Raw genomic sequence first — 27411 nt, 5'->3', positions numbered from 1 at the left:
AGCTTGAGACCCGTTCACACCCGCACCTTCTTTCACCTCTAACTACCACAAAAACACGGTAACAAATATAATGTAAGTCTCACAACGTTCTGTGGTCTGCGGTGTAAAAGGATTTCGACAAAACCATAATTAATGCCCGTTAACATTTATTTCGGGTGAGAAAATCAAGTAGCGCTTCAAAAAAACTCTGAAATTTCATTTAGAAATTATAAACCACTCCTGAAACAAAACTACTTTTCATTAATTAAGTCAATCTTCTCCAGAAATTCGGTTAATCCGTAACATATTCTAGAATTTTACAGAATGTACAACTTGGAGAAATAGGCCTGTTATTGCCTAATTGATAATATTTTGTTTTTAAAATGTCTGCACTCTGAAATACTGAGCTTAGCGCCCCAATACACCTCCTAATTTTATTTACTATTTCCTCAATTTCGTACCAATTTGTCCCATGGGCCTCAATTATTGATCCCAAAAACTTAGATTTACTGTCTAAATATCTCATTTTCAATCTGTAACATACGCATTTACTTACTTTGACAGTGGACTTTGCTAATATTGATTCTCTTTATCTTTCCAGGTATGTATCCTGCATTTCCCACCAGTGCTGTGTTGTATCTGTAACACTGATTATTGCGTAAGTTGATTGCATGAGTTATCTAAATTACTTTAAACTTTTTAGGATGTGATTTACTTAATCATACGCAGCGAGAATTAAAAATGTCCTTTTCAATGACCTCACACATCAATACCCATTTAATTGTTGTCAATGTGTTCAAATATTCATGTTTGTTTCTTTGAATGATGATGCTGGAATGTCTGTGGAAATTCTTCTAGCAAAATAAGTTGCTACTGACAAATAGCTATACAACTAAACTGCAACATCTTCATTATAAATTATTATGTATTTCAATGTTCAGTCTGCAAGCCTGTGTGGATTAACTAATTACTTCCTAAGCTTGGTCTCCGCCTACTTCTCTTAACCTCCATGAGCATCACTCCGCCACCTTAGGCAGGTTTATACGTACCACTTCATCCATCGAGTTAATTTCTAACTTAGCCATTATCTCCAGTGTGCGGGAACTCTCCTGCCATTGTTGCCACCTGTTTGTACCATTGATCATTCTGGCTACTTCTCTGATCCTGATTCCACCCACTTTTCACTCACGCAAAGCAAAGTCGGTCTGAAAACAGATCGATGTAAAGATAGTTTTGTCCGGGAGCTGACTTTCTTCCTACAGAATTCTGTTGATCGCAACTGCGAGCTCACTGCATTAGCTTTACGACACCTTGATTCAGTCTCACTTACTATATTACCAACCTGGGGGGAACACACAACCTAAGTAGAATTATCGACCTGTTCCAGATTTGTATCCCCAACCTGACATTCAGTTCTCCTGGATTTCTTACCTACTGACACCAGTTTAGTCTTGGAACGGATAACTTTCATTGCGCCTATTTACAAGATCCACGATATTTGATTACAGTTTTGAGCACGCCCTGCCACGAAGACCAAGTTGTCGCCATAGGCCAGACTGCTTACTACACTTCCACGTATCTGGGCTGAGTACCTCTGACGGTTGAGGCGCTGGCCTTCTGGCCACAACGTGGCACGTTCGATCCTGGCTCAGTCCGGTGGTATTTGAAGGTGCTTAAATACGTGAGCCTCGTGTCGCTAAATTTACTGGTACGAAGAACTTGGTTGTTACTTTGGTTTCTGTTTTATTATACCTCATTATCCGTGCAGATTATTCTTTGTGCTTGTGGCAGCCTACTTACGGGGAAAGTTGTAATAAATGAATTATCAAGTAGAGAAACAATCATACCTCACCACTTGAAGGTCTCTGAAATGCGGAGAGAAGTAGATCATTTAATAAAGCTCGTAAATACGAACGGTTTAATTCACAGTCAGGGATAAGATGGTTATGTTTAAAATAAAATAATAATTTCGTGTGGCTGTTTCTAGCCAAGTGCAGCCCTTGTAAGGCGGCATCTGCCATGCGTGTTATTGTGGTGGAGGATGTTATGTGTGGTGTGTGAGTTGCAGGTATGTTGGGGACAGCACTAACACCCAGCCCCGGGGCCATTGGAATTAACCAATGAAGGTTAAAATCCCCGACCCAGCCGGGAATCGAAACCGGGACCCTCTGAACGGAAGGCCAATACGCTGACCATTCAGCCAACGAGTCGGACATGTTTAAAATAATTGTAAATAAGTGAAGTATTTCTCAGGTTGTCGTGACGGACAGATGTTTGACCTCGTAAGAGGTTGGTAACTTTGTTGGTTATTTGACTGCATTGTTCCCGAGTGGTTGGAAAGTGTAGAAAGCTCCGACTAGGTGAGGAGAAGATACTGCTGCTCCCTTGAAGAATATTTACTAGTCTTGAGAAGACTGGAACTTTGTACAATATGTACAGAGAAGTGAGACTCTAAAGTGACTGAGTCTTGAGTAGAAGTCGTCCAGGCGCGAAGTACTCCCCGCCTAAGTCGAAGAAAAAAATTATTATTAACTGTTGCGCAATTTTCTTGTCGACTGACAAGGATTTTTTGGCACCTGCTCCGGCGAGTTACTAAGAGAAGGTCTCGGGGTAGTTTTGCTGAGACTTATATAGACACCTGATGTTCTCGAAGCCCATAGAATGTACTATGGAACGTTATCAGAGAACATTCTACAGGTTCGGCCAATCAGAGACCTGGATATCCCGTACTCTTACTCTACGATGGCCTGACATAGTGTGTAAAGTGAATCATCTCTTCGTGATTCTTACTGTAATCCAACTTCTTTTTCAAGACTCTGTAACTCAGCTTTTCAACCATATTACCATATTACAATTCTATATGAAATAAATATAATTCCCTTACTTCAATACCGTATTTTACATGTTATGAATCCCAGCTCCTGTGCTGGTTAACTCTAATACCCCAGGCCATAGCGGTTCCTTCTACTCCCCTACGGGACGATCCTCGGAGGAAGCTGCCGTCCTGAGTTCGTATCCCTGGGAGTATACGACAAGGTAACTCCTTCCAGCACTGGAACATATAACATCTCAGAATAAAAATTACTATATTTTTCTCAAATAATATATTAGTAATATATTTTCAAGTCAGTATTTCGAAATGTAACGCGCTTACTTTCCTCGGTGTTCTCTCCAAGGAGTTTTGTGCAAAATCTGATGTAATTTTGGCCAGCGATTTAGATGTGATGAAGACTGAGAAGGCAAAGAGACACAAACGTCATTTCATTTGATATAGACAGTTGTAGAAGAGCGGTGTTCATCCCCAGGAGGTATTATTCGTTGATAAGGAGAGTGTAATTTGAGAGGACTGAGCCCGATAATGGAATAGCAGCCTTTGTTGGCGCTGATAGCTGTAATTTATCGCGCACCGCGTACAGGATGACCGAATGTAATGGGATGCACTTGCGGCACTCCGCAGAGAGAGAATGAGTGGGTTTGTTTCACTGCAAGTGTAATTAAAGAGGACAGTGCGTGTCCGTGACAGCGCTGCTTCCACCTGTTACAGTGTACCAGGATATGGCCTCGCAGGTTTCACAGCCCGACTCACGCAATGCAAATAAAGGCATAACACGAGGGGCGATACAAGGACGATATTCCTGGAGTTTCGCCTGTTATAGATAAATTAGTAGTGTATGGAAATTGTAATATAACTCTGCAAAGTTTGAACCACTTCCCACCTACAGCGCTAGTTGTTTGGAAAACTGGTCTCGCGAAGAAATCCGTTCATTTACTCGATTTCTGTGGGAGAAACAGGAAACCGCGGATGAAATTCACCGACAGCTCGTAGAGGTTTACAGAGAGTCTGTAATACCAGAATGGTGTCGAAATTTTGCGGCCGGTAGAGAAAAGGTAACCAACCAGAATCGCAGTGGCCCACCACGGCATCAACAGATTTGACCGCAGCTCACATGCAGGAGCTGATTCAGGACAACAGGACGATCACGTTACGGCATGTGACGGTAGAATTGGGAATATCGTTCGGAAGCGTTCGTCACATTCTTCGCAATATTCTGCAGTGCCGAAAAACTTGTTCCCGGTGGGTTCTGCGAAATCTGTCCAGCCAACACAAGGAGAGACTTTTGCAACAGTTCTCCACGCTAGGGAATACCACCATACCCCAGCAGTAACCGGTCGTCAAGGGAGCGGAAATATACCTCCTCTCAGCAGACAAAAAGATTAAGGTGATACCATTTGCCGGGAAGGTGATGGCCACAGTGTTCTTGGACAGCAAGTGTGTCACACTCGTAGAGTTTTTCTAAAGAGGGCACACATGACCGTTGACCAATATTGCACGATTGCGCGAAGCAGTCAGGAAGAAATGGCCAGGACGTTTCTCTGAGGGTGTCATCTTCCTTCACGACAACGCGCGACCTGATACAGGCCAGCAGAGCACTGTTGAAGCATCACCGAGCACACTCCCTACAGCTGGGATCTAGCTCCTCACTTGAAGTATAACCTAGGAGGCTGACAACGTGGCTGCACACGCAAGGACAAGTGACTATGTCGACAAATAACCTATCCTATGTACTATCAGGTGGGATTGCAAGCAATAAACTTGCGGATCAAGCTGCGAAAGAAGCTACGATTTTACCTCGGAACATATTCACTACGGATATTTCTTCTCAGCGAAGTCGGACCAGCTCGGCATTTTGGGAATGGTAGTGGTTAGCTATCCGAACTCCCAAGAAGTTGAAAACAATTATGAAGACAACTGCCGTATGGTGGTCGTCTCTATGGGATTAACGAAGAGAGGCCGTAGTTTTGTGAAGGCTGGACGATTGCTGGTGTACAGTACTATCCAGTAACAGTGACAGACTGATATTTGTTGATAGGCGCTGCGTCTTTTCTCCTGACACTCAACCCTGGAAGGTGACACGTCTGTAGCAATTATACAAAAACTAACCAGTCAAAATATAGCATAATCTTCTTCTTCTGCCTCTTCGTCACGAATGGGTCACTTAGGAACCCATGGAATCAACATTTTTTGGCGTTTCCTTTTAGCCCGCTATTCACTCATACGTACTGAACGGGTGTGTTTTCGTTGCAGGGTCCGTACATGTCGGTTAGTCTTACTCTCAACATCCTGGAAAAGCAGTATGAGTGTGGTTTTTTGGACTTCACCTCAGTCCAGTAAATTGGTGATCCTGTTTGTACCAATTTGATGTAGTGGTTTCATTCTCTAAGAATGTGTACATTCTGTGAGTCCAATCTTTCTAAGTGTCCCATGAATTGTATTTTTACCATCCGCATTGTGTCTGTAATTTTGGAGATGCATGCTTCATTTATCTTCATTATATTATGCCTTTCAGCGTTCAGTCTGCAAGCCTCTGTGAATTTAGTAATCGTCGCCACAATTCTCTATTTGCAGCCAGTTCTGCACCCTTGTTTACTTCTATACGTCTTATCTTCAGATCGTTAGAAACTGAGTCTAACCAGCGTCTTCTGGTCTCCCTCTCCCCCTCATACCCTTCAAAACAGAGTGCGTTATTTTCCTAGGTAACCTATTCTCCTCCGTTCGTCTCACATGATCCACCTCCAAAACTGGTTTACGGGTACAGCTTCATCCATCGAGTTCAATCCTAAGTTAGCCTTTATCTCCTCACTCAAGTACCCTCCTGTCATTGTTCCCATCTGTTTGTACCAGCAATGTTTCTCGTTACTTTCATGTCTGTTACTTGTAGCTTATGAATAGATTTTATATATTTCCGCATTTGTATTTTTTAAATGTAGTCCATCTTCGACTCACGGTCCTAGTATTTTTCTCATTATTTTCCTTTCGTTCGCGTCTAATTGTCCTTTTAATGTATTTTGTTAGAGATTGAGAGTTTCTGATGCGTAGCGGGTTTGATTACTAGGACTTTGCTGTTCAAGGAGAGATATTTTTGTTAACTGAAATGCACTCTCCATTGTCTGGGGTCGTGATTCAATATATATTTCAGTTTTCAGTAATCCATTCGCCTAAATATGTAAATTCTTTCACTCGAGAGATGTGGTGGGAGAGAATTTGGAGTTCGAATGCGAAGCGTATTAAAAATAGCTTTGTAAACTAAACTGTGACAGAACAACTCTACTGACTGAACTTTTCACATTGTTTTCATTGACTGAAACTGGTTGTAAATATGAATGATTCATTGAATTTGGTGGTGCAATGATGGCAGAGTTCCTGTCGTACATACAGCGGGCTGATTGCCCTTTTCATATGGGAAATCTGATTACTGCGGTTATCTGTTTGCGTCTCTCTTTCAGACTGAGCCAGCTCATCTGTGGAAAATGTACACTGCAAACGTTCTGAATCCTTTGTAACATTAAAGATCATTATATTCTGCCGATAATGTTGTTTTATGGGAGAGAGTAACAAGTCTAGAAGTGGATTCTCGTGTTGGACAGCAAGTTAAACATTGTTACATTGCACTGACGATCTGTCAACGGCAATATTCACTCATCTGTTACGCAAGTATTTATAAGTCATAATTAGCATCTAAATGGACCCAATGTTCTCTGTCTGTCCTCAACTCCTCGTTTCATTTCATATCAAGTCTTTCTCGGTCGTCCTCGCCCTTCCTTCCCCGTGATATGTCCCAAGATGTAGCCAGTGAATTTAACTCATCTTCTCTGTGTCGTTAATCATCAGTTATCTCTTCCGTTGAATATCCAGCAGAATGCTTTTGTTTGTTCTGTTTTGTTGAATCCATCTAAGCCTCAGCATTCCTCTCCAGACCCACATCTCAAAGGCCTCCACTCGTTTCCAATCCTAATTTCTAACTATCCAAGATTTACATCCATACAAGAGCACTCTCCATATAAAAGAATTCACAAATTTCTTCCTAATTCCAAAATCTAAATTTTCACTGATTAAATTATTTCTCTTATTACTAAACACCCGTTTGGCAAGTGCTATTCGCCTTTTGATCTCTCTTCTGCACCCACTGCAGTGTGTCATCTCCCTAACTACCGTATTAGTTGGAAAGTGAGTCTTTCACGGGGTAATGAGCAAGAGAAACCTAGCGAGTACCGGGTAGTGTCCTCTTTCACCTTGACTACGGGGATTATATGGGATGACGTGGGCTGCAGGTATCACTGATCCATTACCACTGCACCGCCTCCTATAATTCACTGTGATTGGTTGGAGTAGGATCGAAGGCGAACACATCCTCCTGGAAAGCTTCCCAGATATGCTGAATAGAATTAAGGTCAGGCAAGCATGGTCATATCCCTGGAATATTCATCGAACTTACTGGTCACATTCTGGAGGGGAAAGGCTGAGTACACACTTAAATCCACAAGTTCGTTTCTTTCTTCTCTTATTAGTGTATTTCCGTTGATATTTCAAATGTTATATATTTGAACTCGCACTGCCTAGCCCATGTTTTTGCCGACAACTAACAGCTATTTAGCTCAACTCATCCCGCTTCGTGCACAAGCAGCAGAAAGTACTTGTTGGGCGGGGTGTAGAGAGGTAGTGTGTTTAGGAGCTTCTGGTTACTGTAGTGGAAGCTGCTGATTGTCCACTGAGCCCTTGCTGCTGTTTGGGAGAACAGTTCAGTATAATGAAACATAAAGGATACAGAGCTTTCAACGATGTTTAATACAAGATAACATATGTTTATGACAGACCACGACTCGTTCAACTATAATTAAGTTCAATGCTGTTTATTTTTACAAAAATGTTAACAATCGAATTCATAAATGTCTTATCATACAATATAATAGAGATGTACATCAATATATGAAAATCCACAGACTGTTTCCAGTCATTCGACCGGGTCAGGAATGGAATGAATGAAGCCCCCATCGAGCGGCGAGGATAGGAATTGTGCCGGCTGCCGAAGCCTGTCGCACTCCTCTGGGGCAATGATTAATGAATGGCAGATGAAATGATATTGAAGAGTGTTGTTGTAATGAATTATGACAGGGAAAACCGGAGTACTCGGAGAAAAACCTGTCCCGCCTCCACTCTGTACATCACAAATCTCACATGGAGTGACCGGGATTTGAACCACGGAACCGAGCGGTGAGAGGCCGGTGCCCTGCCGCCTGAGCAACGGAGGCTCTATACATCAATATGACACACGGAAAATCGGAATATTATACCTGTCAATCAGGTACAAAAAGTATGAAGAATTATTTCTTTAAAATATACAACGAACTACCTCGTGAAGTAAAATATATTTCAGTAATTAATAAATTGAAACTCGATCTAGGAAAATTATTGTTTCAGTCCTACCTGTCTAAAAAAATATCTGTAATTTACTAAGCTACGCACGTAATTTTTTATTTGTATTAATTAGGGTATAATTTACTGTATTTCAATTTTATTATAGTTTTTGTTTGTATTATTGTGTCTACTGTAACTAACAGGCTATCACACCTTGAATATGTTCGAAACTTTTACATTTTAAATGTAATACATGTGTGTAATGTACACAGCCCCTTGGGGCCATTCATGAATAAATAAATATCAAGTGAAATATCGCAACCTTGAGAGAAGTATAGAGCTGAGACAAACCCGTGATGGTCTTGAGAGATCATGTAATAATGATAATAATGATGATGATAATAATAATAATAATAATAATAATAATAATAATAATAAAATCATCATCATCCAATTCAACCATTACATGATGTGGCCTCTATAAGTCGTGATCTCAGGTAAGTCTTTAGCAGTTCTCTGCCAGGTAGCACCAACTGTTCTCTTGTGGTCTTCCTCTAGGCCTCTGATGATCTCTTGGGCTCCATTTAACACCGTTCCAGCGTAGCAGCTATTCTCTCAAGAATGTCATTATCTGATGTCATCTGCTCTCTTCTTACCTTTCCTTGTAAAACCCAGCATTGACCTTTCCATGCCTCTCTGTGCTGTCCTATGTTCCCTTTCGTAAATTAGTTCAGCGTCCAGCTCTCACAGCCACAAGTCAGCACAGGTAGAATGCACTGATCATAAACTATTTTCTTCAGGTTTACTGGCATATTTGACCTGAAGACAGTTTAGTTTCTTCCATACGCCTGCCATCCTAGCTTAATGCGTCCAAAAATTTCTGGTTTTATACCACCTTTCATATTCATCAACTGGCGCAGATAGATATATTCATTGACCTTCTCTAACGGCGTGTTGTTGATGTTCTCAATTCCTGCTGTGACTCACTTGTTGGACTTGAAAGGTTCATCTTCAAGCCGACTTGGCAAGATCAGTAACTAATGCTTGGAGTGCGTCGTTGCCGTTTGCCAGTAATGCAATGTCATCAGCAAATCTCAATCTGCCATTGAGCCTTTAAGTACGTAACTCAGTGTTGGCCGATATGTTAAAAGAGTTCCATCGTACTCACAAGGTCAATTGGAGTATACTTCGATGAAGTGAGCTTATTTACTGGTCTCGAAATACGGGTTTTTAATTTTAAACGATTGCCAAAGATAATAGGTGTGGTAATAAAATGTATAATACTTTCCAACGACTCTCCGATGTACTTATATACGCACTTATGGAGCTGTGAAGGTTTATTTGTATTAATTTGCAATAGCACTTCTACTCTTATTAATGCGTAAGTGAAAATACATTTTATTTATTCTAATTTTGTCCATACCTGGTGTGAATAACATGTACCGCTTGAAGGGAAAGAAGTTTCGGCCTCTAATGGGTTAAAGCACACGGCCTTTCTAGTAAGACAAGACTGTGTGTTTTGAAGAACTGAGCAACTTTGTTACTTTTGAGATTCATTAAATCTCAGCCTACCCTGCAAAAACTATCACGCTTCGCCACTGCTTAGGGTATGTAAACAGTCCACATACCACCGCCACCACAGGTCTGAACTGAATGCCCTTGGAAAGGCAGATCCATTGCATTCGGTACCACAAGTCATCTGTCCTCGAGAGCCCAATGATGGTTTTCCTTTACTCATGCCAGTTTCCATGCATTGTGCAGGGTGAAGGTAATAGGTACCCTAGCACTTTTTATCCACATTTACTTGCAATAATCTTGTTAAGTAGAAAAATGATAGGATTACAGATGTTTCTTTACAAAATGAAATCTTCCTGTACTTCTTCATGGCACTTTTAGACGTTGTTGTTTGAGTCATCAGTCCATAGACTGGTTTGATGCAGCTGTCCATGCTACCCTATCCTGTGCTAACCTTTTCATTTCTACGTAACTATTGCATCCTACACCTGCTCTAATCTGCTTGTCATATTCATACCTTGGTCTACCCCTACCGTTCTTACCACCTACACTTCCTTCAAAATCCAACTGAACAAGTCGTGGGTGTCTTAAGATGTGTCCCATCATTCTATCCCTTCTTCTCATCAAATTTAGCCAAATCGATCTCCTCTCACCAATTCGATTCAATATCTCTTCATTCGTGATTCGATCTATCCATCTCACCTTCAGCATTCTTCTGTAACACCACATTTCAAAAGCTTCTATTCTCTTTCTTTCTGAGCTAGTCATCGTCCATGTTTCACTTCCATACAATTCCACGCTCCACACGAAAGTCTTCAAAAACATCTTTCTAATTCCGATATCAATGTTTGAAGTGAGCAAATTTCTTTTCTTAAGAAAGCTCTTCCTTGCTTGTGCTAGTCTGCATTTTATGTCCTTACTTCTGCCATCGTTAGTTATTTTACTACCCAAGTAACAATATTCATCTACTTCCTTTAAGACTTCATTTCCTAATCTAATGTTTCCTACATCACCTGATATATTTATAAAAACAATAAATAATAACTAATAACAACTTAACAGTAATGAAGCAATATTAATAATAAATTAACTTAAGGACCCTAATAATACATTAATTATATTCTTTATTACATTAGTACTCATATTATTCATTCATAACAGTTACTCCGTTTTTCTTCCAGATATTTTTCTCTATTGCTTTAAGATTCACAGATAATTATGTGGCGATAGGAGAGCACACATTTTTGATATGGGTGATTGAGGCAATGACATAAATGTGAATGAGGTACTCAGTTAAGTTTGTTGTAGAATTAAATGATCACTTGATTACACTTGTTAAGTTACAGAAGAATTTAGTGTATAATGTTCACCTTAGTCTGCCTCGGTGGTGTAGTGGTTAGTGTGATTAGCTGCCACCCCCGGAAGTCCGGGTTTGATTCCCAGCTCTGCCACGAAATTTGAAAAGTGGTACGAAGGCTGGAACGGGGTCCACTCAGCCTCGGGAGGTCAACTGAGTAGAGGTGGGTTCGATTCCCACCTAAGCCATCCTGGAAGTGGTTTTCCGTGGTTTCCCACTTCTCCTCCAGGCAAATGCCGAGATGGTACCTAACTTAAGTCCACGGCCGCTTCCTTCCCTCTTCCTTGTCTATCCCTTTCAATCTTCCCATCCCCCTCAGAAGGCCCTGTTCAGCATGGCAGGTGAGGACGCCTGGGCGAGGTACTGGTCATCCTCCCCAGTTGTATTCCCCCGACCCTCAGTCTGAAGCATCAAGTCACTGACCTTGAGGTGATAGAGGTGGGATCCCTGGCTGAGTCCGAGGGAAAAGCCAACCCTGGAGGGTAAACAGATTAAGAAAGAAAGAAAGAAGGAAAGAAAGAAGGAAAGTTACAGAAGCATTTAGTTTATAATGTTCAGCTTAACGTCATTACCCTTGACACTTCCAACACTTCTCGCTTAGCTGCTCAACATCTTTATTTATTTATTTATTTATTTTTTATTTATTTATTTATTTATTTATTTATTTATTTATTTATTTATTTATTTATTTATTTATGACACATGTCTGTAACCGAGTTGCACTCCAATTACAACACACATTACAAAATATAGTAGAATTATATATATTACAAAACAGAATAAGATCACGAAAAATTAACAACAGATTTTGAAAAATTACAATAAACAAATTTATAAGAAAATTACAAAAACAACAATAGGTTATATACAGATGAGGATTAGATAGTGCTGCATTCCTGATTACGTAAGTAGGAAGAACTACAACTTTACATGCAGGCACACACGTATATCCTGCAAACCACCTCTTTTTTTCGGACACTGAATGCACATTTAAACATTCTTTCCTAACGGGAGGATCGATTCTGTTCCCTATTCTGAGGAGATGGTTCTGGATGTTCTTGCTGTCTAGCACTGAATTCGCCAGTGTTCCCCTGTACTGCGGGTAGTCTATCTGACCGCACACACTGAACTCGGCGGCCCGTGGAAAGCGCGACTTCCATACGTCCATCACCAACAATTGTGCCGCGATCAAATTCCCTCAGATTTCGTGTCTTATCAACACTACTTTTACTCACAGGACAACATGGGCAGGATATTGCTAGGTCCTTAGTGGAATGGTTAGCATAATAGCCTTCTGTTCAGACGGCCCCGGATTCGTATCTCAAGCGGGTTGGTTATTTTAACTCCGCATGGCTAATTCCTCTTGCTATGTCAGCCCAATATAACATTCCTCTTGGTCAATGGGTTGTCAGATGCCTCCTTCACTCTAGCGAAGAGCGCAGCCAGTATCCTTCAAAAGTTAAAAAAAACATCCCTTTTACTACATAGAGAAAATCTTATTAGAAATCATAAGATATTCTCTGCAAATTATATAGTTGCATTTACACCTGAAATCGTAATCTCCTTACGGTGAATTTTCCAAAAAAATATTATTCTAATTATATAAGGTGAGGGGCCCATATTTCGTCCCCTGTGGACTTGTAAAATTCAAGAATATTATGGACAAGGATAGAAATTATTACATATATTACTGAATACATTCTCTACGTACGGGCAAGTTACAGTGAAACTGTTACAACGTTAGTTAGTCGATTTCGACATAAACACTAAGAAACCTAAACTACCAAAAATGTGTTCGTAATTTCGTCCCCGTCCAAATTTATGAAAAGGACAAGACTTTCCCTACAATGAATTATTTGAAGAGCATTTATGAAAAAATATTTTCACGGCATTACTTTTAACATGGTTTTTCAGCGTTGCTCGTGGGATGTTAAACGTTTTATTTGCACGTTTGTAACCCACTATCTTGTCCCTCATTGACTCATTAGCCTCTTTAGTAGCCTCCTTACCCCACTGCTTGCGTTTTCACTTTTCAAAATAATAATAAAATTGATAAATAACAAATAAAATGAAGGGGACGAAATTACGAACATGCCCTGCTTTATTACAATGGGCCCTGCGGTAAGACACGCCAGGAACTACACCACATGACTGAATTGCAGTCCAGTATTTCATACACTTGTCAGTGCTCACTCTAGGAATAACAGGCTGCACTAACTCAGCTCAGCTTGAAAAATGAATCCCCCTTGGACACGGAAACTAAACGTCGTGCACTCAACAAGACAACGGGATGAGGCGCGGCTAAACATTAGGTACCAACCGTGCAAACTGGAAATCCCTACGGGGACAAAATTAGATGCGGGGACGGAATTTGCCTCCCACCTTACCGTATTGTAAGTTTTGTATTCCGGAAGTTTATGGTCACTGTCACTACTACTACTACTACTACTACTACTACTACTACTACTACTACTACTACTACTACTACTACTACTACTACTACTACTACTACTACTACTACGAGAACTTGCCAGACAAAGAGATTAATTTTCTTATCGAATGACCCAATCCAACAAGTGACGGCTGTTCGAGAACGAGAAATAGCCCATATCGAACTGAAGATACCTCACCTTTCATGTTATTCACCATGGAAGAATGCATTTTTCGACGAGACGGACATGATACAACGATAAATATGAATCATAAATGAAAAATGAGGAAATGAGAAACAAATTTACGCTACAATTGAAAAGTCTGATAATAAGCAATTTTTCTTGGACTCCCGAGCATAGGACGGAAATGTGGGGTGTGTGGTCATCCTAGCTCAGTATTTCCTTGCTAAAGCTTCCCTTGGTTGAATATCAACTCGAGCTATTTCCAGCTCGTTAAAGCGCTAGCTCGACCTGTGATGAATTATTAACTCTGGACTTCAAAGAAGAGTGAAGCAGCTCTTCAGACTACGTCATCAGTGGCCGCGTGCATTTCGTAAACCATAAATGAGATGCTTGTATGTTTGTACCTTTGCACTCTGTGGATAACGCACAAAATGCATGCCAAAAACGTTTGGAGATACCGCTATAGATCCTCTGTCCAGTCTCTGCGATAAAAGAGTGTATGTTTCATTTATCCACTACGTAAGGAATTTGAAGTAGCAGTGGCGATAATTCTTTAGCAGGGCAATCACCAGTATTTTCTAATGTCATCATCATCATCATCATCATCGTCCTTACATTCTACAGGCTAACCCTTGTCGCCGCAGCCATGGCTCTTCGTACCTGTCACGCTAGGAGTCTGGCTTCTTGAGTGAACCTCGGACCCGTCTTACCTCCGGAAGCGGCAATCTCGTTTCTACATTTGTTGACATAAATATGTCACATGGCTCTGGGTCATCCGCATATTTGTATAACTTGGCACGATAAAATGTGTGACAGAAGTGTAACCATAGCAACCGTGCAGGCTGTGATATAAGGTATAGATGGATGCTCAAACAATATTACCTAACAACCGTGCAGGCTGTGATGTAAGGTATAGATGGATGGTCAGACAATATTACCTAACAACCGTGCAGGCTGTGATGTAAGGTATAGATGGATGCTCACACAATATTACCTAACAACCGTGCAGGCTGTGATATAAGGTATGGATGGATGGTCACACAATATTACCTAACAACCGTGCAGGCTGTGATATAAGGTATAGATGGATGGTCAGACAATATTACCTAACAACCGTGCAGGCTGTGATATAAGGTATAGATGGATGCTCACACAATATTACCTAACAACCGTGCAGGCTGTGATATAAGGTATGGATGGATGGTCACACAATATTACCTAACAACCGTGCAGGCTGTGATGTAAGGTATAGATGGATGGTCAGACAATATTACCTAACAACCGTGCAGGCTGTGATATAAGGTATAGATGGATGGTCAGACAATATTACCTAACAACCGTGCAGGCTGTGATATAAGGTATAGATGGATGGCCAGACAATGTTACCTAACAACCGTGCAGGCTGTGATATAAGGTATAGATGGATGCTCACACAATATTACCTAACAACCGTGCAGGCTGTGATATAAGGTATAGATGGATGCTCACACAATATTACCTAACAACCGTGCAGGCTGTGATGTAAGGTATAGATGGATGGTCAGACAATATTACCTAACAACCGTGCAGGCTGTGATGTAAGGTATGGATGGATGGTCACACAATATTACCTAACAACCGTGCAGGCTGTGATATAAGGTATAGATGGATGCTCACACAATATTACCTAACAACCGTGCAGGCTGTGATATAAGGTATAGATGGATGGTCACACAATATTACCTAACAACCGTGCAGGCTGTGATGTAAGGTATGGATGGATGGTCACACAATATTACCTAACAACCGTGCAGGCTGTGATATAAGGTATGGATGGATGGTCACACAATATTACCTAACAACCGTGCAGGCTGTGATATAAGGTATAGATGGATGGTCAGACAATATTACCTAACAACCGTGCAGGCTGTGATATAAGGTATGGATGGATGGTCAGACAATATTACCTAACAACCGTGCAGGCTGTGATATAAGGTATAGATGGATGGTCAGACAATATTACCTAACAACCGTGCGGGCTGTGATGTAAGGTATGGATGGATGGTCACACAATATTACCTAACAACCGTGCAGGCTGTGATATAAGGTATAGATGGATGGTCAGACAATATTACCTAACAACCGTGCAGGCTGTGATGTAAGGTATGGATGGATGGTCACACAATATTACCTAACAACCGTGCAGGCTGTGATGTAAGGTATAGATGGATGCTCACACAATATTACCTAACAACCGTGCAGGCTGTGATGTAAGGTATAGATGGATGGTCAGACAATATTACCTAACAACCGTGCAGGCTGTGATATAAGGTATAGATGGATGGTCACACAATATTACCTAACAACCGTGCAGGCTGTGATGTAAGGTATGGATGGATGACCATAACCGGGAAACATATTTTTGATCACTTAATTTTCACAGAGAAAATGTTTTCGTTTAGGATAATATTTTTCCAGCTCCTGATAACGAATGGAACCGACGTCCTTTCGGATGAAGCGAGCACCTGTTTTGCCGCTCGTTCAATGTCGGCATTTAAGTTCCTCTGGTGACACATTTAAATAGAACATGGGAAATGCCGTGAATGCAGCCTAAATGGCATTAAGTTGAAATACCTACACACGACTACTGGGTTATTTTTATTAATTGGCCACTTTTTTTCTGTGGAGTTCTAAACATGTTTGATCGGCAGCGCTGTGTAACTCTATCTGAACACTTAACATCTGTGCGCCAGCAATTGGAACTTCACAGGTGAAAACTATTTGCAGTTTGCACAATTATTGACCGTGAATTAAAGGGTTTGTTGTAGCTCAATGAAACTCGAGATCCCTTTGTAAGCGAACACGGAGCAGAAACACGAATCCAATTGTGCGTGCAAGTGGAACTGTTTGTAATTACTGCTGTAACCGCACAGAGAAACTGTTCACTTCATTCCTACACACTGTGCTTCTATCAGCAACTCTCCCAGAGCAGAGCAGGGAGTGTTAAATACTCTACCTCTTGGCGGTGGTGAGGATGATTAATCACTTTACAAGGTACATCTCAACTTGGAGATAATAATAATAGTAATAATAACGCACTAGTTAAAGCAGAAGCACTTTATGTATCCGAAACTCTTACAATTGATGGCAAATCTCGAATAAAGATGATCGGAAAACAAGAAAAGTAAATCCTTAGAAAATTCTCGCGAGAAAAATACGAAAATGGAATTTGAATGAAAAAGAAATCACTTGAAACCTATCAACTTACAGAAAAAAAATCATAGATACCATCAGGAAAGGGCGATTAACACTTTATGTTCACTGTATAGAACGGGTATTAACAGACTCACAAAGAAAATTTTCAAGTTAGTCTTATCAATGAAAAATCACGATAACCGGCTAAAATAAATCAGTGAAGACCTACACGAAATTGGTATTAATGAACAAACCATTCAAGATAGAATAAGGTAGGGTAGGCTTAACATTTTGATGGACTTTGCCTTGGTATTATTCAGGTTATCAGCCGCTGGACTTAATGCGGCATAAGAAAGTTAATAAAGAACAGAAACATAGGCTGCTTCTTCAATATTGAAGGAATTGAATAATGTAAAAAGTAAAATACAGCTGAGGATTGTTCTGATCCAACGGAACATACAACATACAATACACATCAATACTATGGCAACTGTCTGTTTAACTTATCAAATACAGAGCAAACATTAATAAATAAACAAACTTTACCCCATGGGAAAAGGTCATGATGATGAATATGTCTTTCAATAAACAAAAGTCAATGTTATAGCAAGGAGATCCGCTACTCTTCGTCAAAGGAGCAGCTTTGGCGGTCAAGGCCTAATGTGACGTAACTGATGGTACACTTTATACTTCAACACACTCTATGTACACATATCCACAGTCGCAGCATCTTTAGCGTAACGACTAATGTGACGTAACTTCTGTCACACATTTTGCGAACATTTTCAGTTGACTCCCGGACATGACACACTCACTTGGATATAAATAAAATGGGCTATAATAGAATCAAACCGTAATCTGTAGAGCTCACGTCAAGATAAGCACAGATGAGATCACTTTAGAACCATATCTGCAATGCAGTCGTTCTCCCAGAATCAATCATCATTAACTACCAACATTAAAAACATTGAGGAAAACTTTCCCTAGAAGATTGTATTTGCTTGCGCAAAAGCTTGGAAGAATTTTATTCACCGACCGAACGATTCACTTCAGTCGCACGGAAAAGACGTACGAATTACTGTAAACATGTGGCACGAACGGACCAAGGAAGTGTGTTTCATCGTCAGTAGAACCGGACAAACCAAAGTAAGCAGTGGCGGCTCAAGGAATGTTTTCACGTCTCACAATAACATATTTAAATGGTTTCACTAAAAGTTCTTTGTACGGTTCCTTCTGCACTCTTAATATTATGGTAGAACCATTATAACCACTATCTGTGAGTGTACTGAAATTACTACTACTACTACTTTGCGTTCCGTGGTGGCTCTGCTGTACGGTGACCCAGGAGATGTATTGCGGTGGTGGTGCGAGGGGAGCGGAACTGTCCCGACATTTGGGTTACTGAGGGTAATGAAAAACCATTCTCAGCACAGCCAACGGTGGAACCAGCACACTGCCTCCCGACTTGTTATTTATTTATTTATTTATATATTTATTTATTTATTTATTTAATATCCTAATAGTTGAATGCCCATTTTACATGAGTATATTAGGGATATATTTCTGATCAGTTAGTTAATTATTGGTCCTTGACACAAAATTAGTAAACTAAATTCTCGGAGATGTGCTCATTAACTCAAGGAACTGTTTTCAGCAGAAGGATTTCATAAACAGATGGTATAATGGCTTTGTGTGTTCCACATTGCAATTGTTTAGTTGACACTCCAGATCGAATCTTGTTCTTCCAAATTTACCACAGTCGAACAGTAAATGGTCTACTGTTTGAGAAGATCCACATAGGCACAAATAATTGCCTGCAATGTTAATTTTAAAGAATTCAAAGTAGCACTCACTCACCAGTACTCATATTAATTTAACTTGAAACGAATCTGCAACCACAACGTAAAGAAAAATTCTTCTCGCTATTACTCACATCAATTAAGCGAGTTGGCCGTGCGGTTAAGGACGCGCATCTGTGAGCTTGCATTCGGGAGATAGTGGGATCGAACCCCACTGTCGGCAGCTCTGAAGATAGTTTCCCATGGTTTCCCATTTTCACACCAGGCAAATGCTGCGGATGTACCTTAATTAATGCCACTCCTAGCGCTTTCCTACCCCATCGTCGCCATAAGACCTGTCTGTGTCGGAGCGACCTAAAGCAACTTGTTAACATCTGTCCAGAATTAGTTCGGAAATCTTCCAGTAGGGTAATGACTTGTGAGATGCTGCGGGAGGTTTGTGCTTCTCGCTTATCGGTGCATAAACCATGACATCATCTGACTGCGCATGCGCATAGTCTTCAGGATCGGAGCACAGAGTCCAGTGTGCTCCCTGCATTGTCAGTGTACCGGAGCTTCGATATAAATCGAAAGCTTTCCATCGATTGATGAAAATCGGTCGAAACAAAGGAAACAATTTTGAATTATGCACGAATGCGTGAATATCAATTAGAACCGGGTGTTCACGTCTTCTTGAGGGTCACAGAAAGTAAGCTGGCTCGTACGTCACAGAAGTCAGTGGTGAACCACTGGCAACTGTACAGACAGACATTGTGCTGAACGTATCTTCGATTTGTATGAACATACTGTAATTCCAGGTAGATACGAAGTATGAGTACAAAATATGATGTGCGCAGACAAAACTCTAATTTTATTTATCAGGTCTACATTCAGATAGGAAACGGTGAAGTTGACGTAGGGTGGGAGGTGTTCCACAGACAAGCTGCTCTGTGATCATTAGATACACGACACCACCCTCTAGCCTTCCTTTGTAACAGTATCTCAGACTGGAGCTCCACCACAAACTGCCGATGATGTGAGGTTGAGAGCAGGCAGCCTGCTGCGTCCCAGCCCAGCTTGACTTGCTATCTTCTTCCGACAGGTCGGCTCCTCTTCACCGTCAAGATCAATAAATTAAGGCTTGCTCAAATATCTGAAGGGGCTGCCGGGCCGAGGTGGTAAAGGTGAGCTCGGTTCACCTGGAAGGACGTGGGTTCTATTCCCCGTCAGGAAGTCGTAAAATTTAAGAAACGAGATTTCCACTTCCGGAGGTGCATATGGCCCTGAGGTTCACTCAGCCTACACCAAAAGTGAGTACGAGGTTGATTCCTGGGGGCTAAGACGGCCGGGTGCAGAGCTAACCACTACCCTAGGAAGTGCCGAGGTTACCCCTCCAAGGGCCTTCACGACGTGTACGGAGACGACTATTTAAACTCTACAATAAGTGTCCTGATCACAGCCTGGCATTTTATGACTGAAGCCCCTGAAACCGTCGTTCTCTGAGAGTGAACTGACTACATCATATCAAATAGCTGCTGCTCCCCTATCTCGCTCATAGGCAACCAGAGATTTTCCTTCAAATAGGGGTTCACTCATATCATTCAAGATCGTATTGATTATCAGTCATGAATAGAAGTGGCGATTCGTCCTATGCTGAGGGTCTTAACAATATCACTTTCTTGGTCCGTCATCGGGGCGTAGCCAGGCGGGGTAATAAACTGACAATAAACATTCAGACATAATTGTAGAACCAACAGATCTGTAATTCACTTGTATCAGAGCCTTTAGAATGACAAGTCATTCGTACTGAATGGGTGCTTAGTAGCTTGTTTACAAAAAACAGAAATGCGAGAATCTGGTGACTTATTAACTGTGTCATAAAAATGTGCTGTTAGAATTTCATCCGTCTGTACGTGTCGGTGGCAGAATACCATCGACAGTGCCCCCTGCATGTCTTAAGAGGCGACTAAAAGAGGCAACCACGGTTCCCTTAGCTGACGCCTAACAATACTTCAGTCCTCTTTCTACTGTAAATCCACCACTTGTTAATTACTCCCTCACAGGTGGTGTGTTTGTTATCCTGCAACTAGCACCGTTACCAACAGCCGAAGAGAGTATAAAGTCCGAACGGCTCCCGCAAAACGTGACAGGCCTGTACTCTCTGCTCTGCTTATTGGAGAGTTGCTTGGCCCCTCACTGATCAAATCTGTACGCCTTTGGACCGAGAGAGGATGAGATTTAGGTGAAACAACATCTGAATGAAGTGAATGGAAACACTGAATATTAGTGTGAGACAAGGAGTTGACCGTTCTGCTTGTGGAGCAAAGGGCATCATGTTTGGTACATTCTGCAGTTCCCGACTGTAATGAGTTCCCCTCTAACTGTTCTTAGGTCTTCTGCTGCACAAAGGAGTGAGGCCAAGCTTCAGTTCTGTCACCCCTCCTTTTGAACGTTTATATACAACACGCCGTAAAGGAAGGTTATGGACACATTCTTAAAGAAGGAGCAATAAATCCAAAACAAAGATGTGCAGTCGAACGAAGTCAGGGAATGAAAGAAATATTACCCATATTAGGAAACATTTCTTCAAATTGCTTTACGTCGCACCCACACACAGATGGGTCTCATGGCGACGATGCAGTAGGAAAGGACTAGGAGTGTGAAGTAAATGGCCGTGCCTTCAATTAAGATACAGCCCCAGCATTCACCTGGTGTGATAATGGGAAACCACGGACAACCATCTTCAGAGCTGCCGACAGTGGGCTTCGAACCCACTATCTCACAGCTGTGCGCACCTTGCTTGCAAATGTAGTGTTAAAAGAAGTGGGTGGATATTGTTATTTGGATAGTAAAATAACTAATGATGGCAGAAATGAGGAGGACATAAAATGCAGACCAGCTCACTTCGAACACTGGTATAGGAGCTTGGCACCGAATAGGGTGGCATGGGGAGCTGCATAATATCAGTGTATGGACTGACTGATAATATCAGTGTGCCATTTTAATCAACGAATATTGTAAAAATTTACCGATACCAACGTGTATCATTGGAGCTATAAGCTCCGACTCTATTCCCGTTTCACATAATTGAAGAGCCCAATGCAAAGGTAATATGACTATGTAGATGAGTCGGAATATAATGAATATGCATAACAACTCGTTCGATTCACAAACGTTAATAATACTTTCCATGAAAGAGTATTTAATCGCACCACTCATTTAAAACTGGGGAGGAAAAGTTTAACCAGTATCTGGTTATTTGTATGTTCCAGATGAGTTTAAAATGGACATCTTCTTAATCATGTACATTGGCCTGATTATCACGTCAGTGTCGGGTGCAACACTTGTTAGAAAATAAACAAGAGGGCTTTGACCTTTTCATGTGCCAAAGAATCACTTTGTTGTAACGGTTACAAAGATCGCGGTTACCCACAGTCGGCTTGGGGAGTTCCCATTATAATGACAGATCATCTTTGTACTACCAGTCACAGTTGAGATCGAGGTGGGGGGGGGGTAGTTGTAGTGGCAGGTCCTGCTTGCTACTGCCCGCCACAAATCATTTATTATTATTAATAATAATCACAATAGTCGTATCAGCACACTATATTATTTCATAACCTGTTTTCGGACTCACAGGTTCACCATCAGTGTTAAAACTATTTACAACATTTAAGTCCACTTTCTTCTTCTTCTTCTCACGACTGTGAATTTAAAACCGAGTACAAAGGAGCCCTGTTCAAATCAACATGGGAATGCCTGGTTGGTTCTGGTGCTACTGGTCGAGTACTTTTTTAATTCAATATGAAATGATCTAGTGTGCTGATACGACTGCTATGATTAATAATAATAAATACTATCATCAGCACTGTTGTTTGTATCGCTCTGTTATTTTATAATGATTATAAGTCACAAAGCAGTTGGGGAGTTTTCAATATAATGGCAGGTCCCCTTGCCCAATACGAATCTCAATCAACTTTTCATTATATTTTTATATTATAATTTTCATTATAATTTCAATGAAAATCCAGATGGGGATTTTTCATTGTAATGGTGGGTTCCCTTTCCTAGTGCCAATCCGGTTACAAGAAAGGTTTTAGACAAATTAGCATTAAGGCTAACGTCGAAAGTTGAATTATATCAAGCGTCAGCGTATTCTTATTTCGGAATTCACTGTTACAAGTAACGTCGCAGTGTAAACTAAACAGAAGATTCGTTACTTGCTGTCACTTTATTTTTGTAGTCGTTAGAGTTGCGTAACGGTTTCAAATTAACTGAATTTATTGACATTGCAGGAGAAAACTACACAGTAAATGGTGGGAATGTAAATGATTTCAATTTCTCAGACCCCTGTGGGTCTCAGCATGAGACATACCTGAGCCTGGCATTATTTCCTCTTACTTGGGCAAGGCCCCTTTAAAACACTGGAAAGAGTTCCACGGTTTCAGTTTCTTTTCTTCAAACTCCCTTTGGATGGAATTCCCTTGGTCACCAAATACACCTGCACCCTGCTATTTCTTAGACCTGCGTGAACAGGGAAATTATGTTTATAGATCATTCATGTCACTTCAACTGTCTCCTTTAACACTTGTCCCCAATGCATTATTATTATTATTATTATTATTATTATTATTATTATTATTATTATTATTATTATTATTATTATTATTATTATTATTATTATTATTTCCGATGTGGCTTCCTAAGGACCACGTACCAATTTCAATTCAGTTCTTCATTCTTTGTTGTGTTCTCTTCCGCTCCTTCCAATATTCTTTCATCCTTTCACTATGCTGTTTCCTTCTGTCCTCGGACCACTTCGCACTAGGCTTCTTGTTCAATCTTCCTTGGAATCCTTCCATACTTACTACCCTCTTTCTAAAAATTTCTCTGTCCATAGTTTCTTGTTCTGTTATATTATTTCTTTCTAAATCTTTCCTTACTTCTTGAATCCAGCTAGTTGTTGTCTTTTTGTGCCAAAGGTACTTGGAAATCCTTTTTGTTAATCTGGAATCATCCATTCTGTAAATATGTCCGAAAAATTGCAATCTCCTTTTTTCTTATGGTTTATGTTATGGTTTCTTTGTTCCTGTATATTTCATCATTAGATCTTAATTTCCATACTTCGGTTATTTTCACAGGGCCTAAGATTTTTCTCATGATTCTCCTTTCTAGTACCTCAAGTTTATCTAATTTGTAGATTAGTACCAGGCATTCACTTGCATATAAGCATTCCGGTTTCACCACTGTAGTGTAGTGCCTTATTTTAAGATTTTTAGATAGACACTTTTTGTTATAAAAATTCTTTCTGATACCATATGATCTTTCCATCTTGTGTACCGTTTCTTCTACTGCAGATTTGTCTAAACCAATTTCTTGAATTATTTCTCCAAGATATTTGAATTTCGTTACTCTTTCTACTGGACTAATATCTGTTGCCAAAAATTTTGGAGCTTTCTTGATATTTGTAATAATATTTTTTCTTTTTTACGGAGATTCTCAAACCTGTCTTGTTGGCTATTTCTTTCAAGAGATTGATTTGTGTTGTTGCACTTGTTAGGTTTTCTGACAATATAGCGAAATCGTCTGCAAATGCTAGGCATTTTATTTCAATGCCTTTGTTTTTTCTCCCCAAGTTACCGGCAAAATGTTATGCGCTTTAAGCTTTACGTTCCAAATACTTACAATTTTCTCTAGAACACAGTTGAATAGAAGGGGTGACAGACCGTCACCTTGCCGTACCCCTGTATTTAAATAGTTTTGGATATCTCACCCATAAATTTCACCTTTGAAATTGTGTCAGTAAGGGTTTCACGTATTAGGTTTGCCAATTTATTTTTCACTCCAAATTCACGAATTGTTTTATCTATGGTTTCTCTATCAAGAGAGTCAAGGGCCTTTTTAAAATCTACAAAAGTCACAACAATGTCTTTTGAATTCAATATCCTATGGTGAATCATGGATTTTAAGTTCAATATTTGTTCTGAACAAGATCTACCTTTTCGAAATCCAGCTTGATACTCACCCAGTTGCTTGTCAAGTGATGTTTCTACTCCATTCAGCAATATTTTTGAGAATACCTTGTATGCAATTTGCAGAAGAGAGATGCCTCTGTAGTTAACAACCTTTTATTTGTCCCCTTTTCTATGCAATTGGTGTATTAGAGCCACTTTACATTCTTCTGGAATCCTCTCTGTTCTGCAAATATCGTCAAAGATTAACTGCAGGTCTTCAATGATTGTTGACTGAGACCATTTCAAAAGTTCAGCTGTTATAGAGTCTTCTCCACTAGCTTTATTATTTTTCAGATTGTTAATTACTTCTTTAATTTCTTCAGGAGGGTATGGTATATCTTCTTCCAGATTTTCAGTTGTTTGAGAGAATTCCAACTTATGGTCGGGTTCAGAGCAGTTTAAAAGTTGATCAAAGTGCTTCGCAAGTATTTCACAATTCTCAGCATTGCTTAGGCCAAGTCTACCATTTTCATCTTTGAAGCATATGCTAGGTGCTTGATACCCCATTAACTGACTCTTAAAAGTCTGGTTGAAGTTTCGAGAGTTATTTTTAACACAACTGCCTTGCAGGTCAATAAGTTGTGATTTTTGAAAGGTTCTTTTAACTCCCCTTGTTATTCTAGCAGTGTCTTTCCTTGGCTGTTTGAACTGGTCACAGTGCTCAGTCTTTCCAGAGGATTTGAACTTTTTCCATTGTTTTATTCTCTCTTGTAATGCATCTTCACATATTTGATTCCACCAAGGTTTCTTTTTAGGTTTGACCAGCCCAAATGTTTTCTGCGCTGCATTGGATATTTGTTTAGATAAATCGTGCCACTTCCCATGATGAGATACTTTTATTTCTTTCTGAAATGTTTCCAATGTTTCTTGTGTAATTTGAAGTCTGTTTGTGTTATATTTGATTACTCTTTCCCTTCTTCTGTAATTTCTGTTGGGTAAGAATTTTAGTTTGATTTTAGACAAGTAGTGATCGGAATCAAATTCTCTGCTTCTTACTACCTTGGCATTCATAATTTCTTTCATGTTTGTTATGGATACAGCTACATTATTTATTTATTTATTTATTTATTTATTTATTTATTTATTTATTTATTTATTTATTTATTTATTTATTTATTTATTTATTTAAATTGTACATGTAAAATCTGCGGGTGGTGCATGGAAGTGCCTTCATGCTCACATGTATGTTTACATAAATTCTACTGAATATTTACATACCCATGTAAACAATTTCCTACTTACACTCTAAACATTGTGCTATTTGAATAATAATTATCTTGATTAATTCTATGCATATTAGAGTAAGAAGACAGAGTCATTTATAGCCTCCTGTATACACACTTATTCTCACACCCAAATTCAACTGTACTTGCACACATCATACTTGAAACAGAAGCTACATACATCATATGTGAGTTTCTGTTTACATATTCATTTTGTTTGCTGCGTGGAGGAGCAGCTTTACCTCAGATGGTAGAAGGTTCCAGGTACGAGCAGACTGGGCGAGGGTGGGGGACAATAGTAACTCTTTGGCTTCTCTCAACACAGCGGTAGTTAAGCTGCAGCCGGTGGAGACGGGAGAGGTGTGTGTTGTCTTATTGTGGAAGGCTACGTCTATTTGTTTACATAACGAGTTCGCTGGTGGCAATGACCTGGCTGTGTTTGTTAATTGAACGTTCCACTCGTCGCTGGACGCCCTCATATTCTCCGTTGTCTTTGGGTGCCAGGAAGGAACACTGTATGGGCCGCAGCCGTTCGTAGGGCTTTACTTCTTCGTCCCGAGAGACAAAGCCTAGTGGCCTCCCCCACGTGCTTTTTCCATTTTAGATTGTCCGTATTGTGAATACCGAGCAGGATTCCGCATAGAGTAGACTGGTTCTGGAGTTGTTGTCTAGCTCTGCTTAGTCCTATATATTTACACTTCTTAATATTTATGTACACTTTATTTACCTCACACCAATAATAATATAATAATGTTATTTGCTTTACGTCCCAGTAACTACTTTTTTGGTCTTCGGAAACGCCGAGGTGCCGGAATTTAGTCCCGGGGGAGTTATTTCACGTGGCAGTAAATCTACCGACACGAGGTTGACGTATTTGAGCACCTTGAAATACCACCGGACTGAGCCAGGATCGAGCCTGCCACGTTGGGGTCAGAAGGCCAGCGCCTTAACCGTCTGAGCCACTCACACCACAGAGCTATACTATCTATGATGCCTCTAAATGAATGTGTCATCATCACACTACCCTCAGTGTCAGTGTTGTTCGTTTCTTTCTGCGGCTTCTCTCGTGATCTTAAAGATTCTTCGTAAGTGAGCTGCGCTCCTGAATATAGGAGGAGTTCAGGCCTCATACTTGTCACGTGACCATGATCAGACTTTACATACCTTTCGACCAGCATAATACACACTCGGTTACTACACTTGCCATTCCCTTTAGCAGGTCAGCTGCCTATAATCACTCATTTATTGCGACGGGAAGTAGATCATGGAACTCTGTTCGAAATAACATCTGAGGTAGTAACTCACTAGAGTCTTTCAAGTCTTCCTATAGAAGGTATCTTTTAGATGCATAAGCTCACGGTGTGAATCTTGATGGGTGAATGATGGTGTATGGCTGTGTGTATAATTCAGTTCATTTTTCTTTAAATTAATGTAAACTTATTTGTCATTAAATTTCATTTATTAGTGTGACAACTGATATGTTCATATTGGTATAATTATGATGTTGCATTTATTTTGAATTTTTGATACAAATGAGTTTCTTTTAAAATATTTAATTTTCTCTA

The 27411-nt window shown here is 40.2% G+C and overlaps 1 protein-coding gene across 1 annotated transcript in view; it reads left to right on the top strand.

Annotated features, from left to right (window-relative positions):
• Positions 1–630: 630 nt before the first annotated feature.
• LOC136884821 (IDLSRF-like peptide) overlaps positions 631–27411 on the top strand; it is a gene marked incomplete at its 5' end in the record, with an annotated part of 339427 nt that continues 312646 nt past the window's right edge. Inside the window, one exon of the mRNA XM_068230167.1 lies at positions 631–637. Within this exon, the coding sequence (XP_068086268.1) occupies positions 631–637 (7 nt within the window). The remainder of the gene's footprint in view (positions 638–27411) is intronic.

The sequence above is a fragment of the Anabrus simplex genome, chromosome 13 (assembly GCF_040414725.1).
Source record: "Anabrus simplex isolate iqAnaSimp1 chromosome 13, ASM4041472v1, whole genome shotgun sequence".
Lineage (NCBI taxonomy): Eukaryota > Metazoa > Arthropoda > Insecta > Orthoptera > Tettigoniidae > Anabrus > Anabrus simplex.
The sequence above is the reverse complement of the archived record's forward strand: the minus strand, read 5'-3'. Positions and strand labels throughout refer to the sequence as shown.